This window comes from Botryllus schlosseri, chromosome 9, assembly GCF_051294905.1.
Source record: "Botryllus schlosseri isolate E-star chromosome 9, Bs_hap1, whole genome shotgun sequence".
Classification (NCBI taxonomy): Eukaryota; Metazoa; Chordata; class Ascidiacea; order Stolidobranchia; family Styelidae; genus Botryllus; species Botryllus schlosseri.
Window position 1 is genome coordinate 22689936 of NC_137244.1, and position 21499 is coordinate 22711434.

The 21499-nt window shown below is 40.0% G+C and overlaps 1 protein-coding gene across 1 annotated transcript; it reads left to right on the forward strand.

The window, feature by feature from the left end:
• Positions 1 to 1463: 1463 nt before the first annotated feature.
• LOC145445744 (nose resistant to fluoxetine protein 6-like) lies at positions 1464 to 17681 on the forward strand. Its single transcript, XM_080323862.1, has 13 exons — positions 1464 to 1828; positions 3114 to 3259; positions 7460 to 7638; positions 7697 to 7836; positions 11443 to 11607; positions 12008 to 12197; positions 12894 to 13068; positions 13144 to 13223; positions 14236 to 14358; positions 14418 to 14670; positions 16098 to 16287; positions 16343 to 16501; positions 17206 to 17681. The coding sequence occupies exons 1-13, from the start codon at positions 1522 to 1524 to the stop codon at positions 17406 to 17408; spliced, it is 2310 nt and encodes a 769-aa protein (XP_080179988.1). The 5' UTR covers positions 1464 to 1521; the 3' UTR covers positions 17409 to 17681.
• The last annotated feature ends 3818 nt before the right edge of the window (positions 17682 to 21499 follow it).

Below are 21499 nucleotides of genomic sequence, written 5' to 3' on the forward strand. Positions count from 1 at the left end.
CACTTGGAGGACGAATTCTAGGTGGATCAGTGCCTGATCATTATTTTAAATTATATTTTCGGAATCGGTGCAACAGTAGCTTTCGATCAAGACCAAATTCAATAATTTCTGCGCTCGGGAAGATAGCTTTTGGATTGCCAGAAATCCTACAGTCGCTTACGCAAAACAATTCTCCACTCCAGCCTCGGCGAAGCGGAACGAAGCTGCAAAATTGGTCGTTGCCGTTCCATGTTTAATTTCTATAATAGTACCCTTATTGCGTTGCCGCAGACATGTTGAGCCAAATTTCTTTCTAATAATTGAAATGCATTGTCTGTAAGGGATTTGGATCGAGTGCATTCGCTTCTTGTTATCATGATGCTTCAATGCGCGTAGTATAGGCTTACCATATTTCGGAAATGAAAAAAGAGGACACTTTTTCAGAAATTTCAGACAAGCAAAACTGGAGAAGAATTCTCAAAAACAGGTAAATTTCACCCGCTTCATGATCGGTTGACTAAAAAAAAAAAAAAGGTCTTCACTTCCGCTCAGAGCTCAAAAACACGTTTTTCACTCCACATAGCTAGGTGGATGACTATAAAAAAAGGTCTTCTTTTCGCTCAGAGCTGAAATCACCACTTTTCCCTCCGAAATACCCGCCGGAGCTTCACTTCTGCGCTAATTTACGGCATATCACTCGCAATTTCCTCTAAATCTGACCTAAATTTTCAAAAAAGAGGACAAAATCTCAAAAAAGAGGACAAAAGGGCGTCCTCCGAGGACACTTTCAAAAAAGTCAAAAAAGAGGACAAATCCTCTTAAAAGAGGACGTATGGTAAGCCTAGCGTAGTATGTTGTATTCGTTCGTACAGATCACATGATGTGATCACGATCGCACAGTTCAATTGGTTTTTGCACAAAGAACGCCCCATCAGGAGCTATACGCGACATCGCAACAAACATATACACTATCACCTGTCCATTTTGTTGTCCCAGACAGAAACTTTATTGCTTCGTCAATAATATTATTAATTATTGCGACTCGTCAGTCGTCACCACCATAGCTGCAGCACAGCGTTTGCAATGTAGTCGTTAGAGTCTGCGAACCATACTTATAATAGCGAACAAGCGCGGCACATTTTTAAAAGTTCGGTTGATCCGCTCGCTATCAGTATGGTAAAAAGCGGAATGCGGCAGACATCAAAATTTACCATCAACTGACAAATGACACAGCGTTTTTTTAGATAGGCGACTCATACAATCGATCGATTAACTATGGATAGATGCTGTGCCATAAAAGCGAAATGGATGATACGTCAAGCTTTGACAATCGAAGACATGCGTAATTGCTGATAGATATGTAACGCACATTACATCTACCGTACATGTTTAGTTATGCGTAGATATCCATTCATATAATATTGTAGGTTATCATTTTGAAACGTCGCAAGGATATTTATCTACATTTATCTACGTTTATCTCTTATAATATGTTCGTTTATCTCTTCAAAGCAGTCTCTTTAGGCAGATCAAAACGCAATCATGGTCGCCAGGCCGATTTTGGCCATAGGATGTCTCGCATTAATTTCACTAGTTCAATCGCAACGGACGAAATACATCAGTTCAAATAACCCGGAGACGCAGGTGAAAGCGTTCGCATACAGAATGATTCAGGAACAATCCCAATTCGAGACGTTATTCGACCAACTTGATCACAAGAAGGAGATCGTCGGTCTACTAGAAAATTTAACACGAAGTCAGTTGGATGATAGAAAAATATCCGAATGCGTGTATTCCCTTGTGAACTTTGGCACGGATATGTTCAAGAGAGAAAAGTACGCGTTAGGAAGTAAGTATGACGTGATACACATTGTCTTATTTCGCTGATCGTTTAACTATAGATAACTAACCTAACCGTAGGTTAGTTATCTATAGTTTACTGTTTGCATTCAATTCTGAACTTTGATCGTTTCTTGATATAATCTATTTCCGTCGTATACATTCTGTGCAATGTGCATTCTCGTTAACCGCAGTGCGAAAGGCCATCAGGCGACAAGCATCAAATCTTTTCGTTGAATAAACCAGTGGTTCTCAACCGCCGGTCCGTGGCATGTTTCCAGCCAATCCGCCAAATATATTTAAACTTTTTGATATCAATTCCAAAATTTAAGAAGTTGGTGGTTTGTCCTATATTTAGGGAAACAAAGCATTAATTCTTAAAGTGATTTAGAAGTTTGGAACGTATTTTCCTGCATGGTGTGGTACTGTGGTAATGCAGTGTTCGTGGCCTACTTTCAACGTAGGTGACATGGTGTTGTACGAAATTGTATAAAGGTAGCCTACATCTCGTTTCGGATAATATATGTCAAAGCGACGGAGACTTCTAAACAAATTTGTTAAATTCCTATAGTCTAATTAGGCGAATATTGCCAGTACAATATAGACCATAGCAAACAGCAAAGTAGCAAAACAGCTTAATACCTACTGCAGTATGATTGTAGGCTGCTATGTATCGCATACTATGATAGAACACTGAATAGAGTTGTGTTAGTGGTGCATCACTGATTTATTCATCGTTCAATGTTGTACTCTGTACGTACATGTTCAATTAGCTCACGTACGTCAGTAGACACCGGACAGTGGTTCTCAACCCGTGGTACGCAAAGTGACAATTTTCACCTATCGTTAACGCAATTTACTCCAATTTAAGAAATATCTTAATCGAATGCATATATAAATACTTTATGCGTCATTCGACTTAGTTGCACTCCGCCTAGATCAGCTTGTCGAGAAGAAATAAATTGCATGGTGCAACCATGGTGCAGCCATCGCAGTAAATTTGCCTTATTATCAAGCACGTAATAGCTCATAGGCCGCATTTTTTTCGAAATTCCCCATGTCTATATCTTGTATACATTTGGAGAAAAGTTGAGATTTCTGTCAGTTTGTTGGTATGCAACAAAATCCTAGAATCTCGCGTTGGCACGCGGTAAGGAAATGTTGAGAACCACTGATGTACGTTGTTGAAATCATTGTTGTCGACAAGGCTTCGTTACTGACCACCTATGGTCGTCAACCACTTCATTCTAATAATACAGTGTTGACAGAACAAAACTAATATAATTCTATCACAGTGGTGGATTCGTGGGGGAAACTAGGAGCCGGAATCAAGTTAGGAAACCTGCAATGGATGGGACGCTATTACGAGTGCAGGAACTCGCACACTGCCAAGTTCTCGGGAAAATATTTCTATCTCACGATTCCCACGAGCTATCAGCAGGTATGCGCAGAACATGACGCGTCGCAATAGTCACGCAATCATTGTTGCATCATCGAAAGCGCAGTTTCGACTTTTTTGCTCAGATATTTGGAGTCACGTCCGTAGGTAGGGCTGGGCACAATGATTCCAGTACTCGAATCTGAATCGAGCATGAATTTTGATGATTCGAGTCGAGTACTAAAAGACGACTTTTTCGAGTACTGAAAATCTGCCCTTCTCGCCACTGAAAGTTAATTAATCAACCAGAATTATAGTTTCGATACTAATTTTCACTGTTGAAGCCTTGGAACCTAGATTGGTAGCATCGTAGCGTACGAAACATATAGTACAAAGCTACGAAGGTTACTGGACGTAGCACATTTCCGAAAGTTATGATTATTCCATAACATTGTCACCAAGTGAAATGAATTCGGTATGGTCAAAAATACCCAAGTATCATTTATGAGATGGATAATAGGCATTATATTCTTTGTGGTGGCATAAACGGTACATAATTCAACTTTGACTATTAGATAATGTTATGACTTCATAATGAGTGATACTCGATTACTCGACTCGACTCGAAGCATATTACGTGATTCAGAATCGAATCACTCAGGTACTCGATTTTGCCCAGCCCTATCCGTAGGATATATATGTATATTGTATATCATAGAATGCGGCTCTCGGCATCCTCTTGGCTAAATTGAATGTTGAATATATGCCGAAGAGCTCCACGGAATGGCAAATGTTGGCAACCAGCGTTGGCTTATCGCGTGATGTTCCATGGCCATAATATGTTGTCCTAATTGAAAACAATTGAACTCTGACTCTGATGCGAGCAGGAAGTACTTCGAAGGTGTTTTAAAAACGGCCAGTACGATTCAGGAGGCCCTGGCCATAAATGATAAAATAATTGAGTAGACAACTTAAAGTATAAGGATCTGGATCCCCGATATTATCTGGGAACAACTATGCTTTGATGTATTAATTAATGATTTGTGATTGATTTATTGCGTGTGTAAAATGTAAATGTAAATTACGACAGTAGTTGCGACGCCATGAATACCAAAAATAACGTGCTCTATGCAATGCACACTCAGCGTGATATACGCATTTCGTCAACGTGAGTGTTTAGAAAAATGATGACTACAGATGACTGGTTTTCAGTCGTTCTCGATATCACGTCACTTCCTTACGCTCGACCTAGGCTAAAGGTCGCAATGTCACCTTTGATAGGATGCTGGTAAAACTTGCCGTAACGTTAAGGTTGCAGTTTAGACAATTTGAACATCGCTTTTTGAATTGATTTGCTTTTCAAGTCCGATATATGCAAGACAAGTATAAGACAAGTGACCAACTGACCATATATTTTGGGCTCCAAGTTCAAGCAATCGCACGCTAACGGTTATTTAGCGACCATATGAAGTTTGCTATGAAATGATCGGTTTAGGATAATAACGACTAGAAGTAGCAATTCCTAAAACATGTCAAAACTACTTGAGTGGAAGTAAAAAACGAATAACTGAAAAGTACTCAAGAAAGTAATATCTTTACATTTTTTTTTCAAACGTTGTATAATTATGTCATAATTGTGTAAATACATTCGGAATAAAATGTAGTATGAGCCTACGGACGATTTGCACCCGATATAATCGGCGTATACGATATGGAATTGGTTGCAACCCTCGAAATCGTCGTTGGTTCAACAGTCATAGCACGTAAATATAAATCAATGGTACGGAATGGGTGTTCTGACGACGATAACCACCGACCGTAAAAATGCTGCATAACGATGAAGTCCTTGTTAGATATCCGTTTGGTCCGTTTATGGCAGGGTCGGAAGCGTTTTTCGCCAAAGTAGACATATTTACCCTATATTTTCAATTATGAATGTATCTCCACTGTGACGTCACAGTTAAAGATTCGTGACGTCATCGCTAAAACACTAGTAAAAAACAAACAAACAGTAAAAACATGTTTAAAAGTCCCATGTTTTAAATATGTTTGCTTTAAATCGATTTTTGTGTCAATTGCAACCCTACTTAGTACCTACGAAAGTTTCCAAATAGAAGTGGAACCACTTGCGTTGGCCTATGCAGTACAAGACACTTTTGGGGGCACATAAGTTCAGCATACATGCAATTGAATAATATGTTTGTGTTGAAATAAACCGGAAAATATTCAAGCCATGACAGACCTGATTAGTAACACTGGTATCCTTCTCTTCCCCGCTTGGCGCTCAGCATTACCCGGATAGCATGGGGAGCTGGTGCATGACTTAGACCAGAGGTCTCAATCACGCGGCCCGCGAGGCCATTTTGTGCGACCCGCGACGGCATTTGGGATTTCGAAGTATTCGACAATATTTAACTACCATTTTTTTTTAATTTGAGAGCTTAAAATTCGCTCTAAAACAACTCCAGAAGCCTGAAACTACTCTTCAAACTTCACTAATACATCACTTTCAAAAGTTACTACGCAGTGGAAGATCAACTATGACCTGAAATTACTTGTTTATGATGGTAAAACATGACCCGTTGATGATTCGTGACTGAAAATTGTGATTTTGACTTTCGCGCGACCTTGTGTAGAAATACTCGTACTCGTCGCGTCAAACGCTACAATCAGAGAAGGACTTTTGTGACTCGGAATGCCGTGACTTGGTACAACCACGAACGCAACAAACCATGGTGTCCTATATGGTGTGGACACAAGCAAATCTCAAAGCTCAGTGAAATTGCTGTACGTCACATTTTCCATTTGGTCAATGGCAATTTGACGGTAATTTTTGACCGGCTTGCCTAGAATGAAATTTGATAAAAAGGGTATCAATCGAAAGCTACCGCGGTACTGATTGCGAGAATATATATTTATTCTGCTCGTGGTCCTGGAACTCCACTAACCATTGATAGCCGTTTTATCAAATTTAATGCTGGACAAGCCTGTCGAAATTACCGTCAAATTGCCTTTGACCAAATGGAAAGTGTGACGTAGACCAATTTCACTGAGCCGTGAGATTTGCTTGTGTCCACACCGTATAGGACACTGTATGAACAAACTATCAAACTGGTAGGAGAAATAGTAAAATATCAAAAGGTCGTAGCTTGCGTTGCGTAGCTTATTTAGATATCTAACCAGGTAGGTATGGCAACTGCCATTGGCATTATGTTGCCTCATTGATGTATAGTTGGTTACGTCCTGTGCCATCTTGGGTATCTTTCTATATTAGGCTTACCATACGTCCTCTTTTAAGAGGATTTGTCCTCTTTTTTGACTTTTTTGAAAGTGTCCTCGGAGGACGCCCTTTTGTCCTCTTTTTTGAGATTTTGTCCTATTTTTTGAGATTTAGAGCAGATTTAGAGCAAATTGCGAGTGATATGCCGTATATCAGCACAGAAGTGAAGCTCCGACGCGTATTTCGGAGTGAAAAACGGTGATTTTAGCTCTGGGCGAAAAGATGCCCTTTTTTTTTTTTTTTTTTTAGTCAACCGATCACAAAGTGGGAAAAATTAACCGGTTTTTGAGAATTTCACTCCGGTTTTGCAAGTTGAAAATCTCTGAAAAAGTGTCCTCTTTTTTGATTTCCGAAATATGGTAAGCCTATTCTATATGCTATTATCGCCAATTTAATGTGGCGAGTATCAACTAGTCGTAGCTTACGCTTCACAGCTGTAACACCAATGGATTCTTCGGCGATTGCACATTTCTATTGTTATGGCACAGATCCATTATGTTCAAGTTGTTATTGATCTGTTCCAACATTCGAAGGTAAAATCAAACGCTGATTCTATTTGACCTCGGTAATGACATGATCAATATAGCCTAGTTATCAGGAGTAGGCCTATGCTCGAAATCTGGAAATAAGACCTACTTTGAATTACATTGAATTCCCCTATTATTTATTGGTGCTGCGGCCCGCGGCGCCATCAAAAAGTAGGAAATTGGCCCGTGAGCACATTTGAGTTTGAGACCTCTGACTTAGACAGCCTTACAGTTGCAAGGCTATATCTGTACCTTCCCTGTCCAGACTCCAGCGGTATATGTACAATGTACATCATGCTTGCATGACTCATGGTATGCATGTGCATGAGCAGAGCACAGATGGTGTATATGTATATCATGAGCCGTGGTGTATGCCGTAAAACATCAAGGACAAAAATATTCAACTTCAACGTCCTATATTCATAGTGTTTCATTTTCGTTATTTCCCGTCTACAGCAGGCTGCAGGAATGCTTGGAGGAGCCAACCCGGCTGTTGGCGTATGCTTACCTAGCACTTGTTCGTCGGAACAAGTAGAGGAATTCGTCTCTCCTTTGTCGAATTTGTTAAAAACGAAAATTCTGGCGTATACTCATGTCCAGCCGACCGAATATACATCCGTGGATATTGCTGCTCTGTACGGGAATCACTTGTTCGCGTGTAAGTTACGCGCTGATGCATTCTCGCATATTCAGAGTTATCACGTCGATCCTCGGGGCCTTGGTGATCATCGCTACTATTTACGAATATCACTTGAACAAGCAGCAATCTTCAGAAGCTGAATATAACAGTTTGGAAACTTATCCGGAGATCACGCCCAAAAGAAAATTGTCCGGTGAGGGACGTACTTGTACAGAATAAAACTGGAACTATACTCACTTTTCGAAATCCGCGACTAACTGAAACTGATAATACGAATTACAAATGAGCTAGGAAATGCTGGAGACTGAATCGACATTTCAAAAGATCGGGGCTTCAAGTTGGCAACATAGAAGGGATCCGACTCCCAAAACCCCTACCCCTGGCCACTCCGCTGTTAGTAGTGATGATACTGAGCAATGGCGGCAATAGAGAGAAGGGCGGTATTCGGTTTCGTCTGCACCATCGAGATGCTTTTGATGACGGAGATGCGAGAGGACCGTAAGGTCATCTAGTAAGCACCCCCGATTTTTTTTCTTCATGCTATCCGTGGATGTCGAGCGCCTGGCAGGATAGGGGCGGATACCAGTTTCCTAGTCGTTGGTGTGACCCGGCCGGGGATCGAACCCACGACCTACCGATCAAGTAGCCGGACGCATCACCATTACACTATCCTATGCTCGCAACAGAACACCGGTATCGCGATTCACGTCAATCGACGACACGCGTTTTCTACAGTTGTTCCGCAACTTAAATATTTTTAAAATGCGCAACTAGAACCAGAACCACTCAATTTTCAAAATCCTCAACTATAGAACTGGAGTTAGAACTACTAAAAATACAGTAGTTGGTTGACCGCCAACTGTATAACCATATATACGGCGAGATAGCGTAATGGTATAATCCACAGCTGCAACACCAATAGGTTGCGGGTTAGAGTCCGACTGAGGTCGACTTCAGAATCCCTACCTAAGCGTTGTTGGCTTATCTAGGCTGCTCCGCGCAAGCGGTGTCTAGCCTAGAAGTGGGCCGTGCTACAAATCGGCAGCTACTGAATAAAAATGAAGAAAATTGGTCAGGTTTAAATGACCATAATAGTCGACAAACACCATGAATGCAACAAACAATCTATAAGGGAGTTTTATATAACCACCGAGTAACTTCAGCGGCGACAAAATAGTCCTGGTGCTCGTGTAGAAGTAAAAGTAACTATTTCTAAGTAAGTAAAAAAGTTAATAATCCAGACGTGGTTTCGCCTAAAATACTGAAAACTGATATTGCAGACAAGGTATAGTCTGAAATAATAAACACTTAAGCAAGTAGTGCAAGTATATACCAAAAACCTAATTGAGGACTCCGAAAAACTATAAGTACTACGTTACTGACCATCTTTGAGTAAATCAATGTCACATATAAAGCAATATTTCATCTAAAAAAGGTCTTTAGTCGACGTCCGCATCTCTTGCGAGTCAAATAGTGTTTATGAATTGACGTGGACAATAGTAGCATACAAGCGGTAGAGGGCATGAGCGAGCATAGAGCAATGGTTCTTAACCGGTCGGGCACAATAGTATTTTGAGGTGGTCCTCGAGCTATTAGGAAAATGAAAAGTTGGTCCAATTTAACTCCACCCCTGTTTGTTGACAATCTGCGAAAGTCTGTTCACTCGTGACTATTGCGTCACAAAGACCGATTCCCGTTTATATTTCTTTTTCCCGATTGAATGTTACTTCATAAATCACAATATCGATGATGTCGTTATATTGGAGACGGGGCGGGCCTCGTATATGAAATGGCGCGCCTTTTTTATACATGCTTCCAATCTTCAGATTGATCTTAATCATATTTTATCAACCATGGCTTGCTATTATAACAGGACGTGAATATCACACCCATCATGTCGTTTTCTGCGATAACAATAACCACTTGATTGCTTGCGCTTGGCAATCAACGTCCGCGGCCGCGACATGTCTATTAACTTAGTGCTGCCTCCAATGTTGTCGGTAATGCTTCACTCCTGTCACCGGCAGGGTTTTGCTGTGTTTGTACTACTCAAACATGGGTACAGTTGATGATAAGTTTGATTAAGATGAAACTCGTGAGGTACGTAAATACATTTGGACACATTTGTTTAGTTAAGGTATAATATGATACAGGGATATCTAGATATCCCTGATATGATATAAGGATAAATTCGACTCTGTACGTTACGATTAGCTATCGTAACTATGACGCATCCTCCAAACCCTTGTACAGATTTGATGATATTGCATCTGACCTGTTGATTTTTTTTAATAGATCAGACGTAGAGGAGATGTGGTACCGATGGATCAAAAATTGCAAAATGATCTCTGGCCCTCAAATCTTCAGCCGAGAATAGCAGATCTTTTGCTGTCTCAACACTTCGATACAAGCTCTACCTATCGCGGACATTTACATGAATATCCTGTTTTTCAAAAAATATTTATAAACGTTTAGAATTTGTTGCTCGAACGTGTCATCGGTCCCCACCCGGTGGATCCAAAGCCACACAACCATGGGACCTATGAGACATACGCTCAAAAACTCAAATTTGTTAACTTGTTTTGTTGTGTACTATAAGCTAAGCTACGGCAAGCCAATGAAGAATGTTTCGTTGCGACATTCAAGAATAAAAAAGATTATATCAACTTAAATGTTGGCATAAAATCATGTTTTGATTTACGCCTAAACTTACAAAATTAATGCCACATACATATTACCCGCAAATCGACATTTTGATTTTCAAATACCTCGTAATAACGATAAAACACCACAGGTAACTATGATTTACAGCCTATATATATGTAGGCGAGTTTCTGTTGTTAAGTGATTAGTTCGTCCATTCATTTTGTTTGATTTGGCTATGGTACCATAGGTTCCCCACCCCATAAATATTGTAATTGACTTGAAAATAGTTCACTCGAGGATGGTATTGATTCAAAAAATATGTGCCATTGTATACCCTGATACAAGCCCTATACTTCACATCAAAAATTATGGGGGGTTTGTTATTCTGAAAAGTGATATAGAAAAATGCAAATGTCGATCCAAATTTACTTTACACCCCCTAAAACGTAAATCATTCGTCACAGACCCCATAACTCACGCAGGTCGATTTTTTTTGCATGTGAAGAAAGATTCTGTCAGCATGTAATTGTAGACAAATTCACGGAGTGTAATCATGGAATTATCATGGAGAATTTTTCAAGTATTTTCGGTCCCAGTGATCCATCGGAACCACATCTCCCCTATTCTGGAGATTCAACTATATACTCAAATAATTATTTTACTATCCTGTATAAGTCGTATCGTAAATACCTGATACATACGATAGTTTTGAAGAAATTTTAACACTGAGAAACCTAATAATTAGGATCATATAACGCTGTAATATTACTCGTAAACCATACTCATATTAACATATGTCTATGCGTGGCGAGATAGCGCAGTGGTATAATCCGCGGCTGCAACACCAATGGGTGCGGGTTCGAGTCCGACCGAGGTCGACTTCCGAATTCCGATACCTAAGTGTTGGAGGTTTACCTAGGCTCCTCCTCGCCACCTCATCCGCGTCAGCGGTGTCTTACAAAGCCTAGAGGTGGGCAGTTACGGAAAATAAGCAGAATATCGGCCTGGTGTAAATGACCTTAGTAGTCGACAAACACCATGAATACCCCAAAAACAAACAAACAAACAAACATATGTATATTGTATATGTTTATGTTTATGTTGTCACCATGCGGGTGTGTGAAAATGGAATATGTGACATTTTCGATTTCAGTAACTTCAAACCTGGTGCTGTCATTTTCCTTCATCAAAAATACCAAGGCCATCTTCGACACAACTCAAAAAGCAGGCAACATCAACGTACTCCACGGACTTCGATTTTTCAGCATGACATGGGTCATATTGGGCCATACCTTCATATTTGGTGGTAACTTTGTTGGTAAGAACGCTCTATATACTACGGATGTCGCCTATATGTGTACGTGTGATTTTAATCTAGGTACAGGTTAAGCCTTTATTCTGCGTAAATGCTAGCATTCCTTATGGCTGCTCGACTTATTTGGAGCAGATTCGAGAGAACTACGGCCTGCTATAACTTTTTATGCGTACAGCAAAAGCGAATTAGAGCAAAGAAACATTCCACAAATTAGATTAGAATTATATACACCCACATCTGGCTCTACTTATTCAAATTAGATATCTCGCTTTCAGAGGATAACCAACAATGACAAGACATCTTTCATTGCGTATACGCCGTACGACATAACAATTCGCGAATTGCCAATTGTTGAATTTGATCTCGTGATGAAAAACAAGTCAATAACTTCTTTCAATTTCAGATAACGGCGTCGATGCAGCCCACTATTACATAACGGAATGGACATTTCAGACTATTGGAAACGCCACGTTTTCTGTGGATTCGTTCTTCTTTTTCAGCGGGCTCCTAGCCGCCTACCTAGGGCTGAAGGAAATGAAGAAGCGTAACGGTAAAATCAACGTGCCGTTGATGCTCGCCTACAGATATCTGAGGTGAGAGACCAATCGTGGCTGGAGCACTATTGTGACGTTTCAGAAAGAGATAGCCTAGAGCAGGGGTTCTCGGATGAAAATACGGATTTTCGGATTTGGATTTGGCCAAATAGGTGGTGGACGCATCAGTTATTCTGGAATTATTTATATGTAAATCTGGATTTGGATTTGGATTTGGATTAGGCCGAATTGGTGGTGAGGGGGGTCATATGGACTGACGTCAGTCGAATTGATGGTGGGACATATGGTTGCACCAACTAACTGACGTCAGTTTTGAATGAATATCTGGATATTTGGATTTGAATTTCACCGTACTTGTGGGGGCGGGCCCATCTGGGTCTTGCCCAACTGGGTGCTAATCGCCCCACCCTGTCGTGAGTTTTGACTGGTCTTGGCCATTTGCAAAATGAAATCAAACTTCGGCCATTTGCAAAATTCTTGCGCATTTGCAAAGTACGAGCACCAACCCGCCTCAGCTTTGTTGCGTTTTCGTTGAAATTAGTTCAACATATGGCTATTTCCATACGCTTCGCATATTTCGCCCATCCAAGGGCACTTGGTCAAGTAAGAGATCCAAATAATTTATAGTCTGATGCCTCCTAGCATACACGTAATATACAAATTTTCGACTTTTGTCGTAATATCTAACCATGCAAGAACGACAGCAAGCCTGACTTACTAACGCTTTTATTTCAGATTGACTCCGGCGTACGCGTTCTGCATTCTGATAGCGACGGGTCTGTACAGTAAATTTGGCGATGGACCGTTTTGGCCACAAACTGCGCTGTCATTTAGCGGCCCTTGTAAATCGTACTGGTGGACGAATTTGCTGTATATAAACAACATGTATCCAGCGTCTCTGGGAGAAGAGGTAATAATGCGACTTTACACTATATGACGGGAATGATTAGCAGTGGATAAATCTCGGTTCTGATTTTCACAACAGTGTTTCGCGTGGGGATGGTACCTCGCAAATGATATGCAATTCTTCCTGATGCTCCCTTTGCTGCTGTTAGTCATTTACAGGTATGTCATTTCGGTTTTCTATGTGATAGTCAGAGGATTATTTTTATAGGAATTGCCATAATTTGTCTCTGCAAAATTACATGGACGAGACGGAAAACATTAACTTCCAGTTTTCACATATATGTGTAATTGTACAATGTACATGTCATATTGTATATGTCATATTAGTTTTTTACGAGTATGTTTCACAGCACACTTTTTATCACGGAAACCGTGTTATCGCGATCGATGTTATGCAGAAAATATTTCGCATACTTACTGAATGCAAAAAATAAATAACCATCTCAAAAGTACTTCATAACTAAATTAAAGCATGTAATAACCGACTTAGCAGTTTTGGAAAAATAGTTGTCACTTTTTCAACATCGTTGTGTGAAGAGAGAGAGAGAGAGTCTTTATTTTCATCGAACCAAAATACATAACAAACGGCAGTGATGGTGGTACAGAAAATATGCGTGCACAGTATTCGGTATTAGATAGGAATGATCGATAAGACCGTGAAGGTCATCTAGTCTGATCACACCAGCATCAAACAGGTACACTTGACTCTGAACAGTCTGGCTGTAAAGAAATGTTTAGTTAAAAAAAAAAAAAAATTAAACAATGGTGGCAAATGATCAATGAAGCAATGTCTGGGCGAGGTAGGGCAACAGTGTTAGTGTAACGACAAGAGGTGATCAAGTAGGGCTTTTTTGAATCTATTATAAGGCAATTCACGGATATGTGGTGGTAATGCATTCCAGATGATAGGTCCCGAGTAGTCGATAGATTTCTTAGTTAGGTTGCTATTGGGTGGGGGTAAGTAGATGTTTCCTTTAGACGAGGATCTCGTGTAATGGGAATGGACGTGTTTAGCTTATATGCTTATATGGCATATTGCATGAAAAGCTACTCGGTCAGGTAATATTTTAGGTATTTTAGTGCATATATGGTCTTTAAGGTATGTTATTGCGGTCGAAATACGGCCCATAATAGGTCGTGACTTTGAATTATCAATCAATCTATTTTGCAGGAGTAACTTGGCTGGGGTCCTGATTTTGAACTTCGGCATATTGCTGAGCATAATCGCTAGCGGCGTGGTGTCATCTCATTACAGTCAGCAACCACAATCGGTGGGAATCGGACTGCTTTTCCAGTGAGATATTTTGCAGTTTCAAAAGTGCAATCAAACTGATGTCTTCCATTACGATTTAGTATGATGGTCGGACCCTCATCGCTAGCCGGAGACAGTCTTGATTCAGTAGCAGGTTTCGCGAACGCCACTACGACAGTATCACCGGGAAATGTCACTATTCCAGTACCGACACCGCCCGGCCCTCCTTCTCAATCGGAGCTGTTCTGGTCCGACATCTACGCAAAACCGTGGTGTCGAATGGGCGCGTACTTTGTCGGCGTTTTGGCCGGGTTGATTATGTACCGATCGAACACTCGTGTGCGCATGAACAAGGTGAGTTTGAAACCATGATTACATGGTCACGCTGTGCAATCAGCATAAGTTTCATGCTAAAGTATGGGGGTGTTTAGAATACTTTGGCATGTTAATTCCTGACCGAGGCCGAGAACTGCATATTTGCGTCAATATTTTCTCTGGCCTGGTAATGGAATTGGGTGTTTAAAATAATTTCGAATGCTTTACAGTTTACACAGGATAATGCGTGATGGCGAAGCGTTATCATATCGAATTTAAACATGGAATTGCAACGACCGCTATTTCTGCTTCGTTCCGCTTCACTGAGGCTGGACATTGAATTGATCCGCGCAGCCACTGTAGGATTTCTGGCGATCCAAAAGCTGTCATCCAGAGCGCAAAATTTAGTGAATATGGTGTTAATCGAAAGCTACTGTCGCACCAATTCCGGAAATATAAATTGAAATATGACCAGACACTGGGACTATCCTGAATTCGCCGTCCACGTCTGAAATATCGGCATTGTCGGAACAATCGGAGAGCTGAAATGGGACATTGCCTCAGCGAAGCGGAACGAAACTGCAAAATCATTCGTTGCCATTCCATGTTAACATTCGATAGTTATACTGTTATAGAAAAAGGGAAATCGTCCATATATTGATGTCTAGTGCTTGTCGTGCTGTGCGCTAATAATATTATATCTGTATCTGCCATAGTAGGGCTCAAAGTAATCATCATTGGTACTCACTCGACTAGAAGTAGAAATGACCCTAAATTTCTGCTCAATCAGAAGTAAAAGTAGTGATTTCTGAGCATGTCAAAACTATTACAGGTAGAAGATTTGAAATTTATTCATGTAAGTTTGTAAGAGTAGAGACGTCGCATACCTTTAATATCTTATCGAAAATGGATACTACAGAAATTGCTTGGTGCATCTTCGCGACCAATTCAGAATGACTACTTCCCCCACAATTTCGTGTAGTTTTCGAAAATATGTGTAGTTGCCATAATGCCGGACTATTTCACACTATTTTCACTCGTAGTAGTTATGGAAACATATCCTAAAATTACTTTCTCCTTCACAATACAGAGTATGAAAAGTAAGTCGTTTTGCCTACGCAGAAGTGGATGTAGCAAAAAAAAAACGCTCTTACGTAATCTCCACTACTTGAGTACTCCACGAAAGTAGAGGTACTTTGTTAGTGGCCTATGATTTCTGTCATAGAAGTCATTTCAAAATCAATTTCAAGAAGTAAATACATCCGCCAAGATTGAACCCACGATGCAATTTCCTGTCGTCATGAGCTTATATTCATTATGCCTATATATCGTATATATATATGTTGAATAGTTTTCGCTTGGCCAGCATTGCAAGTGCAAATGCAGCCCATGATGTCCATTTCATTCTTTATTACAACGTATAGCACCAAATTAATCAATTGCTATTGAAACGTGTCTTTTTGTAGCTGTACGCGTTGCTGGGCTGGATGGTCGCAATCGCTACGGGCATGGCTCTCGTGTATGGTTTATTCCGAGACATCAGAGACGCAACCCTACTATCCGTTCCCCTGGCCGCGTTTTATAACGCAGTATCCAGGCCTTTGTGGACGTTTTGCCTGACATGGGTGGTCGTCGCTTGTACATCAGGATACGGCGGTAACTAAGTTCACGAAATTCAACCATTAGTGTATATTACAGTTCACCTTTACAGGTCCGGTCGATACGTTTTTAAGTTGGAAGGCGTTCATTCCGCTAAGTCGGCTGACATACTGTGCTTATTTGGTGCATCCTCTAGTCATATATTGGGTCTATGGTTACATGGAGACAAAGATTCATTTCAGCATACCAATCATTGCTGTTCTTTACGCCGGTAAGTGATAGTGATCTCAAGATCTTAGAAGCCACCCGCCGTAAAGAGATGTTGTACATTGATCTTTTGCGTTGAGTGTTGTGTTGAACTGACGTTTATTTACTTTGATTTCCTAAACTTTATGGTCGAACAACAACAGAAACGAACAGCCTTGTACCAATATCATTAGACTCGTAACAGTGGGTTGGTGAACTCAGGAATCAACTTTTCACTCAAATATTCGCAAAAGCTCTGAATCTCAGTAGACCTATAGATGGTTGGCATTACCAAATGAACTTGGTGTACACTTTGCTGCAGGTTCAGTCTATATTTAAAAATTGCGGCCGGTGCAGATACGCCACAAAATTGTCACATACATTTTCATATGTCTTTATTCACAGTAACACTGGTAAATGCACGCACAATCCGGGGTGCAACCCCGAGATCGAAGTGAACTTCTAAATTTTCAGTAAATTAATATGTTTTTTCCTACGCACTATGTGACGAGGGTAGATTGCATAGTCTGGGTTAGCTGGGATTGCAAGCTCAATGAATAGTCATCCATTTCTCTTTTTAAACTTTAGATTTTAGAATGATACCCGGGTGGATACTCTGTATTAGTATTATGCCTTATTAATATTGGGTAATCGGTTACAAGACTCGTGGCATATAATTTCTAAATATTAATAAGTAGGCTTCTCTTCAAATTTTCGTTTCCATTTTAGGTATCGTTCCAATTTCGTACTCAATCGCGTACCTTGTTTCAATTTTGATTGAGATGCCGATGCTTGGCATAACGAAGGCCTTATTTGGTAAGACGGGAGCTGAAAAACCGCCCGTTGTTCAAGCTCCTCACCCGCGGGAGTTGTATGATCAACCGCCGGTAGCTGTTAACTCGACCGACGGAGAGCATGATGGCGACAAGTGAATACATACAACCAACGGATGACTGAATTGATATTTATGCATTGGACTTCCAAATCTGTATCCCCACTATCTATCTGTATGGTAGTACCATTGCGTTTTCCGCAAATTACTATTTCTATTGCATTCTATCTGTCCTAATAATAAGTTGCAATGGCTGTTATACATCTATTTGTAGTTCATGTAATGCGATGATATGCAATCTTTTTCATATTTGTTTTATTGTGTTTGATACTTTCGACTAAACCTTATGCGAATCAAATTTTCAAACTTTGAACATTTACGAAATCGTTGGTTCGGGCGGGTTCCCTTATAATAGTTTCTCGAGATGACTCGATCGCTATACGCGAAATATGAGTTTTGACCACAGAGAGAAAGAGATACAGTTTTATTGAATGGGATTGCAATCACAAATATGATATATGGTTCAGCGATAAGATCCAGAGTTGGGGTTGGGACCTATACACCATAAGTTCTATTTATACATCATAGGTTGAGACCTACTTGCATTGAGGCGCGAAGGAGATATTTCAGTGTTTCACTTTTCTAACCTGGCGAACGCTAATCTGCCAGCCATTGCAGAACCCCAAGTTTTTGCTGAGTCATGAAAACAGATATCTATCACATTATTAATCTAATTACTATGGCGCACAAATGAGCTGCGCATCACCAACAATATTAAAAGAACCAAACCATTAAACACGATTTTCACACAAAACGAAAGGGCTATAATTAGTATTTACTACTCTTATTAACAGCAAGGCGTGGAATGGGAAATTTCCATATCCCATACCCGTCTCAGTCGTTCCATATCATAGCAATATTCTTCCATGCCATATTTGATACCTTTTCCATACTTTGGCAGCTGCCCAATATATCAGAAAACTTCTATTTTTGATGTGCGGGGATTTTCCGGCGTTTATTTTGTAATTGTTTCGGATTAAACTATCTGACGCGCCAATTCTATCCCCAATTCCTTGGTGTCATATTGTCAGCAATGTAGATTTCCTAATCATCGAAGACGTAACGTAAATATATACAGGGTTATTTGAGCATCACAACAAAAGCTCATGACATGTAAAACTATATGTGGCAACGCACTGCTAACAGAAATATGGACATATCATCCAGAAATTTAATTAAAACCAGAAGTGGTCAGTAACGAAGTACTTCTACTTTTTGAAGTACTTGAAGTAGATTTTGCCTACTCAAACTACTTTTTAAGCAGTTATGATTTTAGACTACTTCTACTTCTACTTAACAGTTTTCAGTTTTGCAGGCAAGAATAAGCGTAGAATACCTACTTACTTACTTACTTGTGAACCACCCCTCCTACTTCTACTTGAGTAGAAATTCCGGCGTTACTTCTACTTCTACTTGAGTAGCGACGGCGACTACTTTGACCACCTCTGATTAAAACAGAGGTTTTGTTCCATTAGAATGTATATATTAGAATACAATTTTACATCGCTACAATCACTAGTGATTTTGCGACACCGTATCAAATGTTCCATTACCCCGACAATGTGGATCACTGGTTCATACTCATTAGCTTCATTAGCCAACATCAGAGCGTCCAATCTTTTATCAGTAATAACCTGATTTGATGAAGTTACAATGCGTGTTGGAGGCCGGCATGGTTAACGTCGCTCCGATACGAGCTACAATGTTACAATGATGCTTATGTCAAATAAATATTGCGCGATGATCATCCTAGAAAAGCGCAGGAAATGACATCCCGGTTCAACAAATTGACATAAATATTCATGTAACTGCTGCATTCACCCCTGTTAATAATTTACGGGCTGGAAGTTACGTTACGCAAAATGTAAGCTGTAAGGGTAACGCTGTAACGCGACAGCGGTCGACTATCTTCGTCTTTATAATATTCAGATTGGAACAATTATCATTCATATTATTTTCTATTGTATGTGAGTTTCACAACTTTTTTGTCCTCAAATAGATGTCGAGCTGGCGGGTGGGTCATGTGGCTGAGTATGAGTCGCAATTTGAGGGATGAACATTGAACAATGAACGACTGAACGTATACCTGCAAGTAAACGATTTTATGAGGTATGCAATTGATTTGACAAATCGAACGATAGATCATTGTCATGGTTCTGGCAAAACTGCCAAAGTATGGAATTATGGAAATTCCTTCATACCAGGGGTCGGCAATTATTTTCCTCCGCGGGCCAAATGAGAAAAATAAATAAGTTGGCGGGCCAAGTGAAAATTTTTTAGCTTGGCCTATATTCTCCAGAGTATTTTAATTTCATTTCTAAATTACATTGTAAATAAATGCTATGCTCAGTGAATGTGTTGATATCAGGTAATGAGACATGGCGCCTAATTAAGAAATATTTATTTCCTCTCATGATTCGAAACAATGTTAAACATGATACATTTTAGCTCTCTTTAAACCCCTATCCACGTTCTAATATTAAGACTCAAAAACAGTGGTTATCAAACTTTTTCAGGCACCCCTCCCTTTATGATAGTGAACAATTTCTCACCTCCTTATCATGATATCACAAAATAATAAAAGTGCAACCAGAATTCTACCAATACCAACGGATAGTTTGATGGCATGGACGATTATGGCTGTTGATGAGAGAATTGTGAAATATTAAAATCGGACAATACACAGAGCAAAAACTATAAGCCAAGGGTATATCGCGCGGCGCGCGAAATTTTTTTTCAATAACTCTGCTTCGTGCGACCCTTCTGATGCTTTTACGTCTCCCAGTTCGAGAACCACTACACTGAAATGTATATGCAATAGTACAAAGCTTATTTTATTGGTCGCTGTCTTCCGAGCAGCGTGCAGCAGCCTAAATAGCCGTTATGTTGAGCGAGGCTTGCAGTTTTTCTGAACTTCGCCGTCTCTTGACCGAGTGTTTCGTGTTTTTGTCATAAGACCGACTTTAATTAAAATCCTTAATATCGGCGACATGCTCGGGAAAAACTGAAAGGACGAATTTAGCCCTGACTCCAGTATGCGAATATTTAGTACTCTAAATTCCAAACCTGAATCTTATTTGAATTTCAGTTTTCGGCTTTCTTTTTTTGGCATGCCCGTTAATCCTTTAGGGGAGATAGATATGTTGAGTCATATAGTAATCGCGAGCACTGATTGACTTGTTTTACGAATTGGGATTTGGAAACATATCACGTAACAAATTGAAACATACCTTATATATAATGCGTAATGTGACAATGGCAACAAGGAAGGTTCGAACTAAATTATATGGAAAGAGTGATTTCTTGTGACTTCAATTGCTTCTCATACTTTGCCACATTGCCTTTCTTTTGAATCTGAATCACGCATGTCAGGTACGTATGCCACGTAATCTTGGCATATTAATGAACAGGTTTCAAAGTATACCAATTTCCCGTTCATTTGATACAGCCTACGGTTTTAGTCATTCAAAAAGCAAGTTTTATGTTTTGAATTCCAAGCAACATTTCGCGGGCCGCACTTTGCCCAGGCCTGCTCTATACCATACCATACTTCAACATTTCCATATTCAAGACCGAAATTTCGTTCCATACCATAGCATGCTTCCATACCATACCATACCATACCATACCATGTCCTGATTAAGAGGTCAGTTCATAGGTGTGAGCTCCACCTTGGAATGTCCTATCGTATTGTTCGATGGAAAAGCATCAGCGTGATACCAATTGCCTATTTCAAACCAGCTAACAAATATTAGAGATACCATGGACCGGGGTATGGACATTTCAAAAGGACAGGTTTTCGATTTCGAACCGCAACCTGACCCGTGTGTCTTGAACTCCGGCGAACTCACGATGCTTACTCAGCGAACCACTGAAATAGTTACATCACTAATGGACGTATATATAGTTGCCAGCGAAAACAGAGAATAGTGAAAAGAATTGATAACATGGAATAGCCTACATCGCCCAATTACAAATTGATATGATACAATTCGAGCCTGCGCCAGTGGTTGAGGACTACATAAACTATATTCGAATTCAATTTCAATTAAGCAATATGTTTGGTTAAGGTAAGAACAGAAAACAGAAATATACATTTTGCTATTAAATTACTTTACTATACTAGTTTAC